The sequence below is a fragment of the Protopterus annectens genome, chromosome 5.part0 (genome assembly GCF_019279795.1).
Source record: "Protopterus annectens isolate FY-2018-M chromosome 5.part0, PAN1.0, whole genome shotgun sequence".
Classification (NCBI taxonomy): Eukaryota; Metazoa; Chordata; order Ceratodontiformes; family Protopteridae; genus Protopterus; species Protopterus annectens.
In genome coordinates this window covers 1,465,322,084-1,465,337,466 of record NC_056735.1, presented here as the reverse complement: position 1 = coordinate 1,465,337,466, position 15,383 = coordinate 1,465,322,084, and the positions used below count along the sequence as shown (strand labels likewise).

At 39.0% G+C, this 15,383-nt stretch overlaps 1 protein-coding gene across 1 annotated transcript in view; it reads right to left on the bottom strand.

The window, feature by feature from the left end:
- The window catches only part of RELT (RELT TNF receptor), a 184,813-nt gene that overhangs the window by 57,060 nt on the left and 112,370 nt on the right, over positions 1–15,383 (bottom strand). The window contains exon 7 of the mRNA XM_044071301.1: positions 1,629–1,709. Within this exon, the coding sequence (XP_043927236.1) occupies positions 1,629–1,709 (81 nt within the window). The remainder of the gene's footprint in view (positions 1–1,628; positions 1,710–15,383) is intronic.

Below are 15,383 nucleotides of genomic sequence, written 5' to 3'. Positions count from 1 at the left end.
GAACATGGTTGTCAACCACATAGGCCTTAAAACAGAGAAACAAGATGAAGCCTGAATCCCATTACTTCTTCACCTTCCTGAATGAGAAGTAAAATTTGATAAGCATGCAGTACCAGATCTTTGACGAAAGCTGAGAATGAGTAAACATGTCCTGTGTTCAAAGAAAGGCATTCTTTACATGTGTACATGGGACATTGCATGATCTTGTTTTTTTATAGAAAAAAAGTGATATATTCATTACAAGTGTTAAAACTACATTTATATTAAGCTGAGACTCAGTCAGTGATATTGAATGGTGAAACCTCAGAAGAGGGAGTTTTTTATCATGTACAATGAAAAGCTGCAGCTACACTCATGTCACTGTTTAGAGCACAGAAGAACAGCATTTTAAATGTAAAGCTTTACCTTAAAAAAAAAAACATGCCAACTTCAAACTATGGGATCTGAACTGACATAGGTAACCTATTTTTTCACTAGATCAGGAACTTTAAGACAGTGAAACATTACAGGAGGATTTCAGAGAATCTTCAGGGTACTCTCCCATGGGACTAGGAAAAGATGTGGTAACATTTCCAATACAACAGCTCATGGGAGGAGCACCCCTGGCAACTGAGGAACAATCCAATTAATAAAAAAGGAGTGTCCAAATAACACTAAACAGCAAACAAAAAGGCCAAGTAATCATTATATTGGGATCTTTGCCTTCTGGCTTTGTTCCTGATCCTCATCTGTGACATACCTCTCTTAACATCCTTCATTATCTTTCTTATACCTTCCTTTAAAACACTAAAACAATAAACCTGTGTATCCCCTTCTAATACTTCACTTTATTGTAGTACTTAAACTACTATACCTACTGATAATTAGCACAACCAAATTACTATTCCATCACAACTTCTCTATTAACATTCAGTCTTGCCTATCTTCTCTAATACTTCACTCTACTGTATTTCTTAAATTACTCCTACCTATCTTATACACCACTCGTCTATCTATAAAGTCTGAGTACATGGCTTGCAAATTAAAATTTGTATTGATATTCAAAAACATTAATTACACTATTATGCTATACATTCCCTGAAACTGCATTATAAAATGTGTTATTGTACATACTGATTGCCTTAAATACGATACCTTGGAGCTTTTCCCCTAGGCCTCCACTGAAAAAGGGCAGCTGTGCCCCGTCAGATTTTCCCAGTAAACAAATGTCAATAAATAAAGATAGACACAGTATGTATGGTAGGATTAGTTTCTAAGTGATCAGTTCCAATCAGTTTTGCCCCCTCTCTGATAATAACCTGGGTGCCAAGTGACAGTCATTGCATGATTTTGAATGGCATCAAAGTTCACTGCAGTGAGGGCAAGAAGGACTTGGGTGCCATGGGTATTTAAAATGTAAAGAAGGAACATAGTAACAGACACCAGTGTGGGGCTATCTCACTACCTCACACAAGGAAGGCACTCACAAAATGCATAAATCCCTGAATAGAACCAGAGATCACCTGTGTACACGGTAATACAGTTACATTCATAACTCAGTCTGAGTGTCAAGGTATATTACAAGCTAAATATCTTCAAGCACAGCACTTTCCTCTCCATTCTACTACAAAAGAAAAAAATGTACTAACCTCTCTTTTCAGTTATTAGCCGTACCAAAACTCCAATTGTGTCCTCATTGTTATCTTCTGGCCCAAAGTTGTAATTGTTGCCTAGAGGGGCACATAGGATTATTATTAATCAGAGATTGTGACTAATCAATACAAAGTAAGAAAAACAGAATCAAAATCTAGTTAATAAGATGTACTCTGTGACAACTATAAGCACAGATTTATCTTTAAGATCAACACGCCATTGCATTCATGTATTAAAACAAACTTTTAATTTTCAATTATATATTTTTTATTTGTGCGTCTTGATAGTCCCCATGTACGTGCCCTTCCACAAGTACAGTGGTGATCTTCAGCCACTTTCCTCTTTGCTTTTTCTTCTCTGGACCCAATACTCTCAATAATGCTGTTGTTAAAGGACAACACCCGACACCATCTAAATTCTTCCATTAAGCCATTTAGTGCCTTACTCATACAACAATGTTCTTTTCCTGATATTCATAATCATTCTGTACACTTCTTAGCATACATCTACTTTAATTATTTAATCACAAATGTATGCATATTACTAGCATGTTTCACTATACACAATGAAACAAGTCACTTTTAGGTCAGTCTGTACCTCTCAGTAGGTATTTTCTCTAAAGAGGAGGGGAGAAAGTTCTGTATATAAATGGCTCATTTAAGAAGTGCATTTAGCTCTACATGGTTTGCTCCCCTCTTATTTTAAAGGACTGATAGTACATACCCTCTAGTCCTTACTTTTGGTGTGTTACTCTGGGACTGTTAGAAGTTAGCTGGGTGAATTTTGTTCTTTATTTTACCAAGTTCTACACCCACGCAATCTTCTTCCACAGTATGGGTGGTTTCAGAAGCACCCACAATGGCAGCCTTATGAGTCCCCTGAAAGCCGATTTAATTCATCTAGTTTTTAAGGCATAGCAGCATTCTTGATAATTTTAAATTATTGATTTATGGGTTTCCATGCCTTGTTTATTGTATTTGCTTGCACATATGCAACCCTCATTTCAATTTGTTTCACATTTAGTCAAAAATACAATAAGTAAATATGAATTTGAATCTGAAGACACAGAAAAGTAACATATTTAAAAAGTAAGTTATACAAGATGTGAAGCTGAAAAAGAATGTGAGATGAAGAAAACACAAAGGGAGAGGATACTTAATGGGGTCAGGAATAGTTAAATTAGGGGAAATGGTAAAGAAAGGTAAACAATAAAGGCCAAAATAAAACAGTTTCAAACTTCAAGCTGAGGCAGGAACAAGCTTAAGTTGTTAGCCAGAAACAGAAAGAATGGCAGAGAGCAGGCTGAAGCAGAAATCTAAAAACTATCCAAGCTTAGCAATGTTATCTGACTGTGAGTATTACAGACAGAGACAGCAATGTAATTAAGCTCCAGAATGTAAGTGCTGAGAATATGAAAACACTCGCTAACTACTTCCTTCTTTACTGCATTCTCCCCATTTTTCGCTTTTCCTTGTTTGAAAACTGTTACTTGTCACACACACAAACACACACACACACACACACACACACACACACACACACACACACACACACACACACACACACACACACACACACCATCCTAGTATATGTTGAATCTGTAACTATATTTCAAATATTGTTTGCACTGACAAAGTGCCTGCTATAATCAAAGTCTTTCTCTCACTGAATATGTTTTTAGAGCTTTTCTCCCCAGGCCTTCACTAAAAAGGGCTATTGGATATCCCATCTGGACCTTCCCAGTAACCAAATGCAAATAAATAAATAAATAACTGAGGCAGACTCTGCATACAGGTGCACAGCAACAAGCAATGATCGTTTGACAAGCCATGGCCAACATGATACAGAAAGGAAGAGCAACACTAACAGGCATCATGGATAACCTGCCAACAAGCATCTATGATAATGCTTCTCACCTTTTGATATAGTCTCCAAATTTGTGTGTATCATGTTCTAAAACCAGTGGGTCATAGATATCACACTCAAAAACATACTGTTGTTAAATGACAGGAAAAGTAAAGCAATTTGTCCTTGAGGCTAACCAATCCCCTTATTGGCCTTCTTATCTCAACGAAAAAAAATTTGAACACCTCTCCTCTTCGTTATTGCCTAACTTCATTCCAGAAGATATAACAAAAGCCAAGTTATTTTGGCTCAGCAGGTCCCTTGTAGGTAAGTGTTAATAAATTGATAAAATATTGGACAATCATGCTGTACTTACACTAACATTAATGCCTGCAATAATTTTGTTCTGTCTAGGGTTAAGGCAGTTTATATCTTTGTGGGAACAGAATGTTGGATTTAACATGAAAACACCTTTCATTAACAACACTTCCCAAGATATAAACAATAGAATTAAGATACCAAAACAAGATTTTATAATGAAACATAATGCACATTAAGCATATATTGATTAGAAAATAAAATACACTTTATATTAGTCAGTAATATGAAAACAAAATATACATGACGCTTGAAGGAAATAAGCCAGTTAAAAACACACATTCTGAAGAATGCTTCAGTAAACACAAGTGTTTGCATTGTATTTAATCAATGCTAACAAAAAGCTTCATGAATGTTTGTCACTGGTGGCTTTCTTATCTTACATCAATGCAACGCTGCATCACCTATTAAAAAGTCAGAAAGCCTCTTGGGCTCAGGTCCTACACCAGAGCCCAGACCTCATGGGTCCTACGTTAGAGGGTGACAGTGTACCAAATATTTATAGCATAGTATTAGGGGATGGATACAGTACCTTTCAGCTGTAGTATCTCTGCTATGGACAAGGTATAACTTAAAACATTGTATCTGCTTGTCTATATACAAATATGTCAGCTACACGTTTCAGAGTGAGAAAGAAAATAGTTATGTGCCATTGTCTAGCCTTTTCTCTGGTATAACACACACACACACACACACACACACACACACACACACACACACACACACACACACACACACACACACACACACACACACACGCACACACACACGCACACACCAGTACAATATTTTCTAAATGAATCACCTCAGGCAGATTTTCAACCTCTTTTGAAAGACAAAGAAAGAAAAAGGGGAAAGTTGCTCTGTTAGATATACATTCACATTAAACACAACTCAGAAATGCACTTCTCATGTGACAAAGGACTCGCTTCCAACCTTGTGTTTGCATGTAACACGGGCTCCTGTAGAAATTCTGAGGACTGTAATTAGATCCTTAGAATAGCAAGACTGGAAAATAAAAATATGGGAAATACAGGCTAAGTCCAATATTACAGTTATAGGACCTTGGAGTATCTTCCTTCTCCATGGTACAGTTGTGGCATCTGTGCCTGCTGTTTAGTAAGACTTTATACTACGGTTCTGTAATGAGCTGTACAGAGCTATACTGTACTGAGTTATATCATACTACACTATATTGTGCTGTATTACATTGTGTTGGACAGCTACACACTGTTTTGTATGTTCCTTTATATATTATACAGTTTCCCTTCCCTTCTAGATAGACTACCGGTCACCAGAATTCCATAGCTTTACAAACCGCATACCACCAGATATTTCTAGCTTAACCAAGGCTCTTCAGTTTGCCTTTTCCCCATCTATTGACAGCTTTCTAGCACAAGGCCCCATGAAGCATAAACTATCACCTGCTTAGCAGCAACCATTTGCTACTACCACAAAATGAGTCCAAATGTGACAGATGTAAATGCTTATCACAACTGGATGCATACCTCTCTAACAAACTGGCGGTCAGTAATCATACTAAGACTATATGCACAACTGCACCGATGACGAATAGTTTGGGGATTGAACAAGGCACAAAACTGACAGCGAGGGACGTCGTGGTCTGGGCCTAAACAAGAGATGCAGTACGAATGAAAATCTCTATGAGGTATTTGCTTTTAACTTTTACTGACATTGGTTGGAACAAGAAAAAAAATCCCCAATGGGGTACTTATCCTTTTGAAGACTTCAGATCTGAAACTCGAAAACGAAAAGTTCAGAAGTCGGCAGACCGGCACTTGCAAACTGCTTTTGCTTCGGGCACCACACGGCAAGAAAGACCGATGTAATGGCATTGGCTGCATGTTTTATACCCCTGATGACCTGATGTCATGGAAGAGGAGACAGCATCCAACGCAGAAATCCGAAGACTCTAGTATTCAGGCCGGCTGAGGGCTACCTGCAGGCAGATAACCCAAATGTGATGACTGAAACAGTGAAACACGAAAAACATCTGCAAGACAACAATAAAGCCATCCAATGCTGAGATGCTAAAAAAAATCACTCCCAAAATGACAAAACCTACTCTGCATAGCACTGTAAATGCATGCACTGCAGCCAGACCTTAGTAATGCACTAACGCTCATTTCATACTACAATGAGACTCTACCACCACTACTGCAGACAAGAGCCACCAGAGTGGACTGCCAAGGCCCTACCAGCTCCAAGAGCATTCTACTTGCCATTGTAATGCACTTGTTACAGGTGGTCCCTTACTGAGGCACACTGGTGTGCCACTTCACAAAGCTGGGCAAAGACAAGTTGACATCTGTCTCTCAGGTGCTGGATCATTTACATATTTCCCTGGGGCGTCATTCAAAGGAGGTTTAAGGCATTACCCAATGAAATCTGTGGGTTGCCAGGGTATTTTGATGTTTTTGTCTATGAGGTGCTAGATTTCACCATATCAGTTCGGTGCTCAAGTCCCTTCAACCCTAGAAGAAATATGACATGGTCATCATTCATATGGCTGCAAAAGACCACAGGGCACTCCCTTAAACTATGCAAAGAGCAATATGACGGTGCTTACAGCAGTATCTTACCACCGCAGAGAATGACAAATATAAATGAAAGATGACTGACTTTAAAAACTGGTTTAGTTTTAGGTGTTATTATTAGGGGGTCCAAAGAGTGTCAGCCTGCAATGAGAGGGTGAAGTGAGAAGGTGGAGGTGTATCACTCTACATCCAGAAGAGACTCACATCAAGGCTGGTAAAGCAGCATGACGCACTACAGCTTCTTCATGTACAAATAACCATCAGAAAAGTTCTGTACCTTTTATTAGCTAGCTATAGAACTCCCTCTATGACACAAAAAAAAGCACAACACCTAGCTACAGGAACTAGAATCACTAGTATTAAACCCAATACCATTTTCTTAGGTGATCTAAGCTACCCAACTATAGACTGGGAAACCTACACTACCATTAGTGCACAAGCACAGAGATTCCTGAATTCCTGGACTTTATCAATGCAAATGCCCTGGAACAATTAGAGTACCTGCTGGGGGAATAACATCTTGGATCCCGTCCTTACTAATATGGGAATGTCTTGCACCATCCCATGCATATCTTCATTACTTGTTAGGTCTAACCACAAAGCAGTCTGTTTTGAAATAAAACTGAAATCATAGAACACTTCCACCCAAGGTACCTTTACAAATTTCTTTAAGACAAGCTACCTACTCCTAATTGATTGATTGGCAAGTTTTAAATACCCACCAAACCCAGTTAACTCTACTGGGTATATGGAAATGTATACCTCCACATTATAACAGCATGTATGTACCCCTTAGTAATAAGTGTAGGGCAGACTACATAAACAAACTCACATGGCAGAACCATATCAACAGTCTTTATAATAAAAGGAAAATAATTCTGACCAAAAGTAAGAAAAGTAATTCCCAGAATGTTAGAGCCTTTGTCACTGAAATAAACAAATAACTAAGGAGCTTAATAAAATCCATGAAAGACAGGCTTGAGGCTGAAATAGCTACCAAGACAAAGACAATCATAAGGTATTTTTTAGTTATGTTCGTAATCTCAAAAGTACAATGCAGCAATGCATTGAGCTGATTGTGAACCATGTTACCTACACTGAGGGTGAAGATACAGTGAACCTTCTGGCTGATAAACTTTACCTCTCTCCCCCCTCCACCTGTCCCTCAAGATAAACCTTAAACTGTCTTGCATCCAGCTATCACACAACTAAGTCCTAAAAGTGCTATCAAAAGCTAAAAATACTGCATTGATGGGTCCTGATAATATCCCTGGATGCATATTACATAGCACGAAGCACAATTTACTCACACCCATAACAACACTGTTCAATCTCAATCTCCATACTGTTTGTACTAAGTGAATGGAGAAAAGCTACTGTCATTCCCCTGCATTTGGGATGACCTTCCAGAGACCAAGGCAATTACAGACTCATAAGTCTGACCAGCCTCATATGCAAAGCCATGGAAACACTTATCAAGGAATTAATCACCCAGAACATAGGAAACATCTCCAAACACTGGACCCATCTCAGTTTGGATTCGTCAAGGGCAAGTCATGTGTATGCAATCTGGTGATTTTTTTTTTTGAAAAGGTCACCAAAGCAATGGATGAAAGCAAAATGGTGCACACCACATACCTTGACCTGGCCAAAGTATTTGACACAATTGCCCACTCAGTCATAGTGAAAAAAATAAATAAACTAGGGATAAACCCCTATGTCACCTGCTGGATTGCCAACTGGCTCACAGATAGAATGCAGATAATCAAAATAGGAGAAACTGCCTCCACAAAGAGACCAGTCATCAGTGAAGTCGCCAGGGTTTTGTGCTGGGACCTCTTCTGTTTGGCATCTACTTTTCTGAAGTAAAACCCAATACCAGAGGGATCTAGCTGACTAAGTTTGCAGATGACTGCAAGCTAGGACAAGTGATTGGATCCCCAAATTAATTCACTATCATGCAGGAAGGTTTGTCTCAAGTAACTGGTGCCTAAATCAAGAACAAAACTAAATGCCAAAAAATCATTACTGTATCCTTTGGGGAGTCATCTACCCCAGGGAACTACCATATTAACAATACACCCTTGTGAGTTGACCCAGTTATTCAGGATATGGAGACTTATGTGGACAGAGAACTAACTTTTGATCAACATTTGTCCAAGGTGGTAAGAAAGTCCTTCTATACTGCACAGATTATAAACAAAGGGATTGTGTCTAGATCTAGGGATGTCATTGTCCCCCTTTACTCAGTATTCATTAGGTCAGTCATTGACTATCATGCCCCCATTGGCCTGTATCTGTCCAGACACATGCAACAACTGGAATGCCCACAGAGATACCATACTAAAAGGATAAAAGGGCTAAACAACATGTCCTCCATGGACCGACTCAAAGACCTGTAACTATACCCGGTATCCTACAGACTGCTAAGGGGTGATCTGTGTCTGGCATACAAAGACATCCTCTCTCCCATTACTGATGGATTTACTGCACATCAGCAAGTCAAATGGTATCAAAAATACTCAGACTAGGGATCTAAACCCCTTCTGCAACCTCAATAAACAGTTTGTAGGGACAAGTATACCTTGCAGAGGATGGTGCTGCTGCTGTGGTACTGACTCACCACCCACATAAAACAAAGTCCTTCCCTGTCTATATTCAAGTGGAACTTAGATTTATGGATGGGAAACAGAAAATGTACCCCAAGACTGCCCCCTGTGCTATTAATGAATGGAGGCAGCTCTTAAATACTATATCCCATGCATGGGTCTCCTCAAATTATCCATGGTATGATGCCAGTTATTTTCATTAGGGGTAATAAATAATTATTGACTATGGGATAGGTAGACCAATCTAACACCAAATGGGACAGGTCATTTCAAGCACAAAAAGGGAAGTTGGCTAGGCTTAAAATGGCCCTCAGGGGCAGCTACCCTAGTACTTACCTATGAACCTATGGTGGACAAATTGTGTCTTTTTACCAAGAACGGCCTACACCTAACTCCTCAGAGCTTTTCCATACCTGGTAAGACATTCTCTACTCCTGCGTGCCTCAGTCTACTCAGGTTACGAACATATTAAATCCAGATTAGAATCCAGCAAATATCAGTGTTGCGCTGCTCAGCACTATGAGCCTAAACAAGAAAATGCCCACCTTTGACACCATCCTGATTCTAGAAAATGAAGATATTTGCATTGTAACTCATACTTGAACAAGTGCAATGACAGCATTTCCACTTGAAAGAAAAATCAAACTTTTACTTTACTTTTAAGACTGTCTTTCTCAATGGATTATTTACTCTTAGCATTCCTGATGAAAATAATGAAATATTGATTTCTGTAGTGTCTACTGTGCCTACTGTAATGGTAGTCCAGTTTTAAACTACTGGCATTTCTAAGGAAGATTTTCCACTTGGGAAATAAAATTTTCCATCTCTTACAAATCCATTGATTTATAAACACAGCTGCATATGTTTGCACTGTATACTGTGTTTGGTGCACTGTCTGCCGGTACCTCAATTCATAGACATGGATAGAAGAAGTGGCCTGAAGCATGCAAAGGTATATCTTTTTATAAATGGAAAGACAGATGCCCATAGTACACAGTGGTGCACCATCTGCAAGGCATTCCTGATCACTGTGTCTCACTTGATGTGTAACAGCACAGCAAGGAACAGCTGTTTAATCATGTCATGTATGATTGTTTATTTACTAATTCTGCTCTACTGTCATGCTTAAATGTATTTCATAAAGATTTACAAATCATTAGATACAATGGTGGAGCTAGGGTCATTATCACATTATGGTAATGAGGGGAATCTGGTGCTGGGGAAGCTCCCACTGGTAGTTGAGTCACTATGTGATTGTGGTATCAAGGTTGCCTGCACTGTACAGAAGTCTGTTGTAAGTAAGGTTTTTCCTACTGTACAAAGGATTATTTTTTAAATTCAGCACTGATATAATACTCAGTTATGTTAGTTGAACAAATCATTTACACTACTCTGATATAGTCTGAAGGCATTTTTTTAATTCTGCTTACTTTTCTTCTGTAAGAACACATTTACAGCAGCACTACATAATTTAGGGCATTGCATATAAATTTGTCATTTGGCAGTTACTTTACTCAGGAAAAGGCTACCAAAAACAGGTCTATATCACATAGTCGAAGTTTAATAACTTCAAACACGGAACATTCAAACTATCCTGTTCGAAGTTAAAAAACTTTGACTGTGGGTAAAAAACAAAAAAAGAAAAGAAATAAATAAACTGCTGTAGGGGGACAAGCCCCCCTGCACCTCCCATACTCTCCTGCTACTTAAATATACCAACTCCGAGATTGCACCACACTGAACAAAACGGAAACCTCCCCTTACGGAGATTTCCGTTGAAATGCTCGAACTTCTGCAAATTCGAATTTATGATCTCGACCATATGAGGATAGAACTTGCAGATGTTCGACTATCTGATAGGAACCCAACAAAAACAATTTACTTTCCAAATTAATCTTAGTAACATTCCTGATACCATCCAATATGATTCAGCACTTTATGCCATCAGTACTGATGAAAACACGCTCTAGTATGGGATTTCCAAGACAGCTTATAGTTTAATAGGAATAACGGCAGCAAAGCACAGAAGAACAGCAACAGTCAAAATGCACTGCTTTATACAACATGACCTCTTTAAAGTGAAACTGCACCATCCCATAATACTTTCTACTGATACCATATTGAATGATGCAAACATAGTCAGCAAAATGATAGACTGAGAAGCTGATACTGCATTTTGTGTCCCTGCAAGACTGCACACCTTTTGTAATCAGCTCTTACATTTTGCATCTGTATTAGCTCATTGAACAATATTGTTTAAGGTACATTTAGTTAAAGTAACCAGTAAAGAAACTCAGGGAAAAAGCTCACTTTTACATTAGATTTAGGAAGTAGAACTGCCCACCAGAGAACAACATCCAAGCAATTATAACTGTTACATTCATGTATCAATTGATGGGGTCTATATTAGAACACCGAACATTCAAAATGTCGAGTGTTCTATCGAACCCTACCAATCGAAAATACTAAACATCGAACATTCAGAACAGCAAATTTTTTCTGTTCCAAAACACATACACAGAACACAAGCACACCAAACAAACAGCAATCCACACACATACACCTAAAGTCTTACACCTAACCCTACACTAAACTATACATACACCACTAACTATCCACTTACCTTAACCCAAACCCTAACCCTAAGGTCCGTCACTATCGCACAGTCACCTCACCCGTGCCCTAATCCTAACTCACCTACCCCGCCCTAACACTCACGTCCACACAATCGCACACTTACCTGACCCGTGCCCTAACCCTAACTCACCTAACCCACCCTAACCCTCACGTACACACAATCGCACACTTACCTGAACCCAACCTGTAACTTTCCACCAGAGCGCTGAAAATACAGAAGCAACAGAAACGGACAACCAAATTCTTTCCCTAGGAAAAAATTTGGTTTTCTGTTTCTTCGATATTTTCAGCGTTCGCTGAAAATGGGTCGATATTGGAACACTCGACATTTTAAATGTTCGGTGTTCTAATATAGACCCCATTGATGCAGTATTTTTAAGGAATTTACAAAGGTACAAAATCTACACCTGTACAAATCTGTTACAACTGGCATGAAAATAACAGGAAAAGCAAAGGGGTACCCGTCGTGTGGTACCAGGCTGGAGATATAGGATGAATGCAATTTTAATGCAAAGCACTTCCAGGGTCATGGTAAAAAGACAAGTCTGGAAAGATCAAATGAGGATATGGTACAAAACAGACAGAAGGTGGTTCTAGTAAACTTTTGGGATGTCACTGCTGGGAGGTCAGGGAACTGAGATATCAGGAACTAAATAGTATCAGACTATTTATACCAAGTAGGACAGCCAAATTCTGTTCCCTGACACAGAACAGTGAAGCACTGTGTATGACCCTGCCAGCCTGGTTCAAGCAGCGATTTTGATATCAGAGGAGCTCATGACTGGAAAAAGGAAAGACAAATCACTGTTTATTTTTTTTTTTGGGGGGGGCATGCTGTGAGTGCACCCAGGTCACATTATCTAATATTAAAACTGGTGCCATGACTAGGAGTGATTGCTAAGGGCTAGATTGGCAGGCACCGAGGAACTTATTGGTGCAAAGCAGGGGATGGTTCCCTTCCTGTGCCATTGCATGCCCAACTAAAGGTATAAGCAAGCATGCTGGGGCTTGTTAGGCATATACGAACAAGCTCACATCAGCATGAGTAACGTCACTGATGTTACAGTCAGGATACTCTGATCTCCTCTCAGTCTCCTTCAACCTGCTTAACAAATTAACTGGACAAGAGGACTAGCAGGCCTGTGGGCTTGGAAAGTTAGGCTGATCAGGCAGTTCAGAGATCAAGGAGGTCCAGGTGCTCTGGGAACCAAAAACAGTTGGAGAAGTAGTTTACCAGTTTAGAAGCACTATACTTGCTGATGCCAAAGACTCATAGGAAGGAAAGAGCAGCATAGCAGTGAAGGCATTCATGTGCCAGACTGATACCGAATCCCTTCAGGGGACTGAAGACGAAGCAAGGCCACACAAATATAATATACATATACACATACATATGTATATACTTATACATATACATACTGGAAGACAGATAAGGAGAAATAAATCCCCTTCTTAAGCATGAACACAGGCTAACTCCCCTAGAATAAAAGGACAAGCAAGTAAACTGACAGGGAACAACAAGTCATGTTTCTGTGCGACTGCAATGTCTGAAATTGTCCCTTCACCTTACTTCTCTGAGCTACTTAATCCTTCTTGACCTTACTGTTATGCATTTCATGTATTTTTGTTTATTTATTTTTAAGGGTATAAGGACTTGACCACAAGGACTCATTTTTGATTACGGTCTACTTACAATAAAAAGTAGGAACAACACAAATTTATGAATAGAAAACAGTATTAGGGATAGCAATAATTTCTCACCTTCTGACAATTCCACCAACAGGACTTATCACTCCACTACTGTAATATCTTATTCACCTTTTTCTCCTTTGACTCTTCTTTCTCAACATACCTCTGAACTGTCCATATTTTTGCAAAATGTCCAGATTTTTGCCTCATATTTTTGGTCTGTTCCTCATAAAATGTGTGGTTTGCTGGCAAACCATTGAGAATTTAATTCATTAAATGACAGACATTTGAGTTGCAGACTTCATATCCTTCAGAAAACGCATATAAATATAAAACCTGTTATTCTAACAGCTTTCTAAGTTTATAAGAGTAATATTTAAAATATGGTCTCATTTTTTGGCCTTTATACCCCCATTAATTTGGCTTTATCCAAGCTTCTTGTGTTGGGAGGTATGTTTTTCAGACAACCACTCTTGGTATTTTTCTTCTTTTTGTCCTCAGTTTTGTATATACTCTAAATATTTAAGCAATTAAATGCATTAAGCATTTTAAGCAATTTTTGGTTCGAAACTATTAAACAGTTTAGTTATATGTGTTCATATTTCATTTATCTCTAATTTCACAACTGTATCCATTTATCTTACAGCTCACTGTTGCAGATATAAATGGGTCTCCTTCACTACACCGACACGCCACAAAGCTGACACCCAAAACACCGAGACCAAAAGATCGAAGACGCAGATGATCGACAAGGTGAAATCCCGACAGCCGAAACACCGACATGGGTAACGTGTGAGCGCGACTTGGTAAGTGTGCGATACTGAGGGATTTAGGGTTAGGGAGCGGACAGGTAAGTGTGCGATAGCGAGGGATTTAGGGTTAGGGTGCGGAAAAGGTGAGTGTGCGGTAGTGTCGACCTTAGGGTTAGGGTGCGGGTAAGGTCAGTGTGTGATAGTGACGGACTGTAGTTTTAGGGGCGGGTTAAGTGAGTTAGGGTTAGGGTGCGGGTATGGTGAGTGTGCGATAGTGACGGACTTTATGTTTAAGGGTGGGTTAAGTGAGTTAGGCTTAGGGTGCAGGTAGGGTAAGTGTGCGATAGTGACGGACTTTAGGTTTAGGGGTGGGTTAAGTGAGTTAGGGTTAGGCTGCGGGTAGGGTAAGTGTGTGGTAGTGTCGGGCCTTAGGGTTAGGGTTTGGGTTAAGGTTAGTGCATATATAGTTGTGTGTAATGTGTAGTTTACGTTTTGTGTGTCGGTGTTTTGGGTGTCGGTTTTGTGAGTTGTCGGTATTGTGTGTTTTCGGTCTTTTGGTCTCGGTGTTTTGGGTGTCGGCTTTGTGGTGTGTCGGTGTAGTGAAGGGGACCCATATAAATAGCATTACAACCAAGAATAACCTGTTTTGGTTTAAAACTACTGCTAAGATTAGCTACTTTTATTTATATTGCATTTGTCTTTTTTTTAACTCATTCAGTCTGAATGTCTGTCTGTTCATGCTTGCTGGTGTTACTTTTTTAAATAAATGCCATATTGTTTTAAATCTATGGGTTTTAAAAAAGTCCATTGGGATGAGTGCTCTATCGTAGTAAACAACATATAAATAAATAAAAAATAATTATACTATCCTGATCTAACTTCTGACTCATTTGTCAGGACACTAGCTTTAAAAAAACAGCAATAATTAGCTGCATTACAGCACTAGTAGGATTATCCTCCAGATCCAATGTTTGACTCATTTATTTGGTCACTAACTTTAAAAAACAGCAATAAATAGCTATGTTACAGTTACTTGTACAGTTACCATAGGTGTAGCCATGCATATGCCATGTACACACTTATTTAAAAAAAAATTATTTAGTTTATGGAATGGGATATGCAAGAAATGAAATCAAAATAGCATATTTAGTCTCTTTGTTACATATATTTTGTTGAACAGCTTTTTTAGAATGCCTGGAACTGTTTTATTTGTATGCTGCTCAGAAACATGCAGTGTCTGTAATTGAGGGAGGCTATAAATATGGGCAAGGGGTTACACCTAC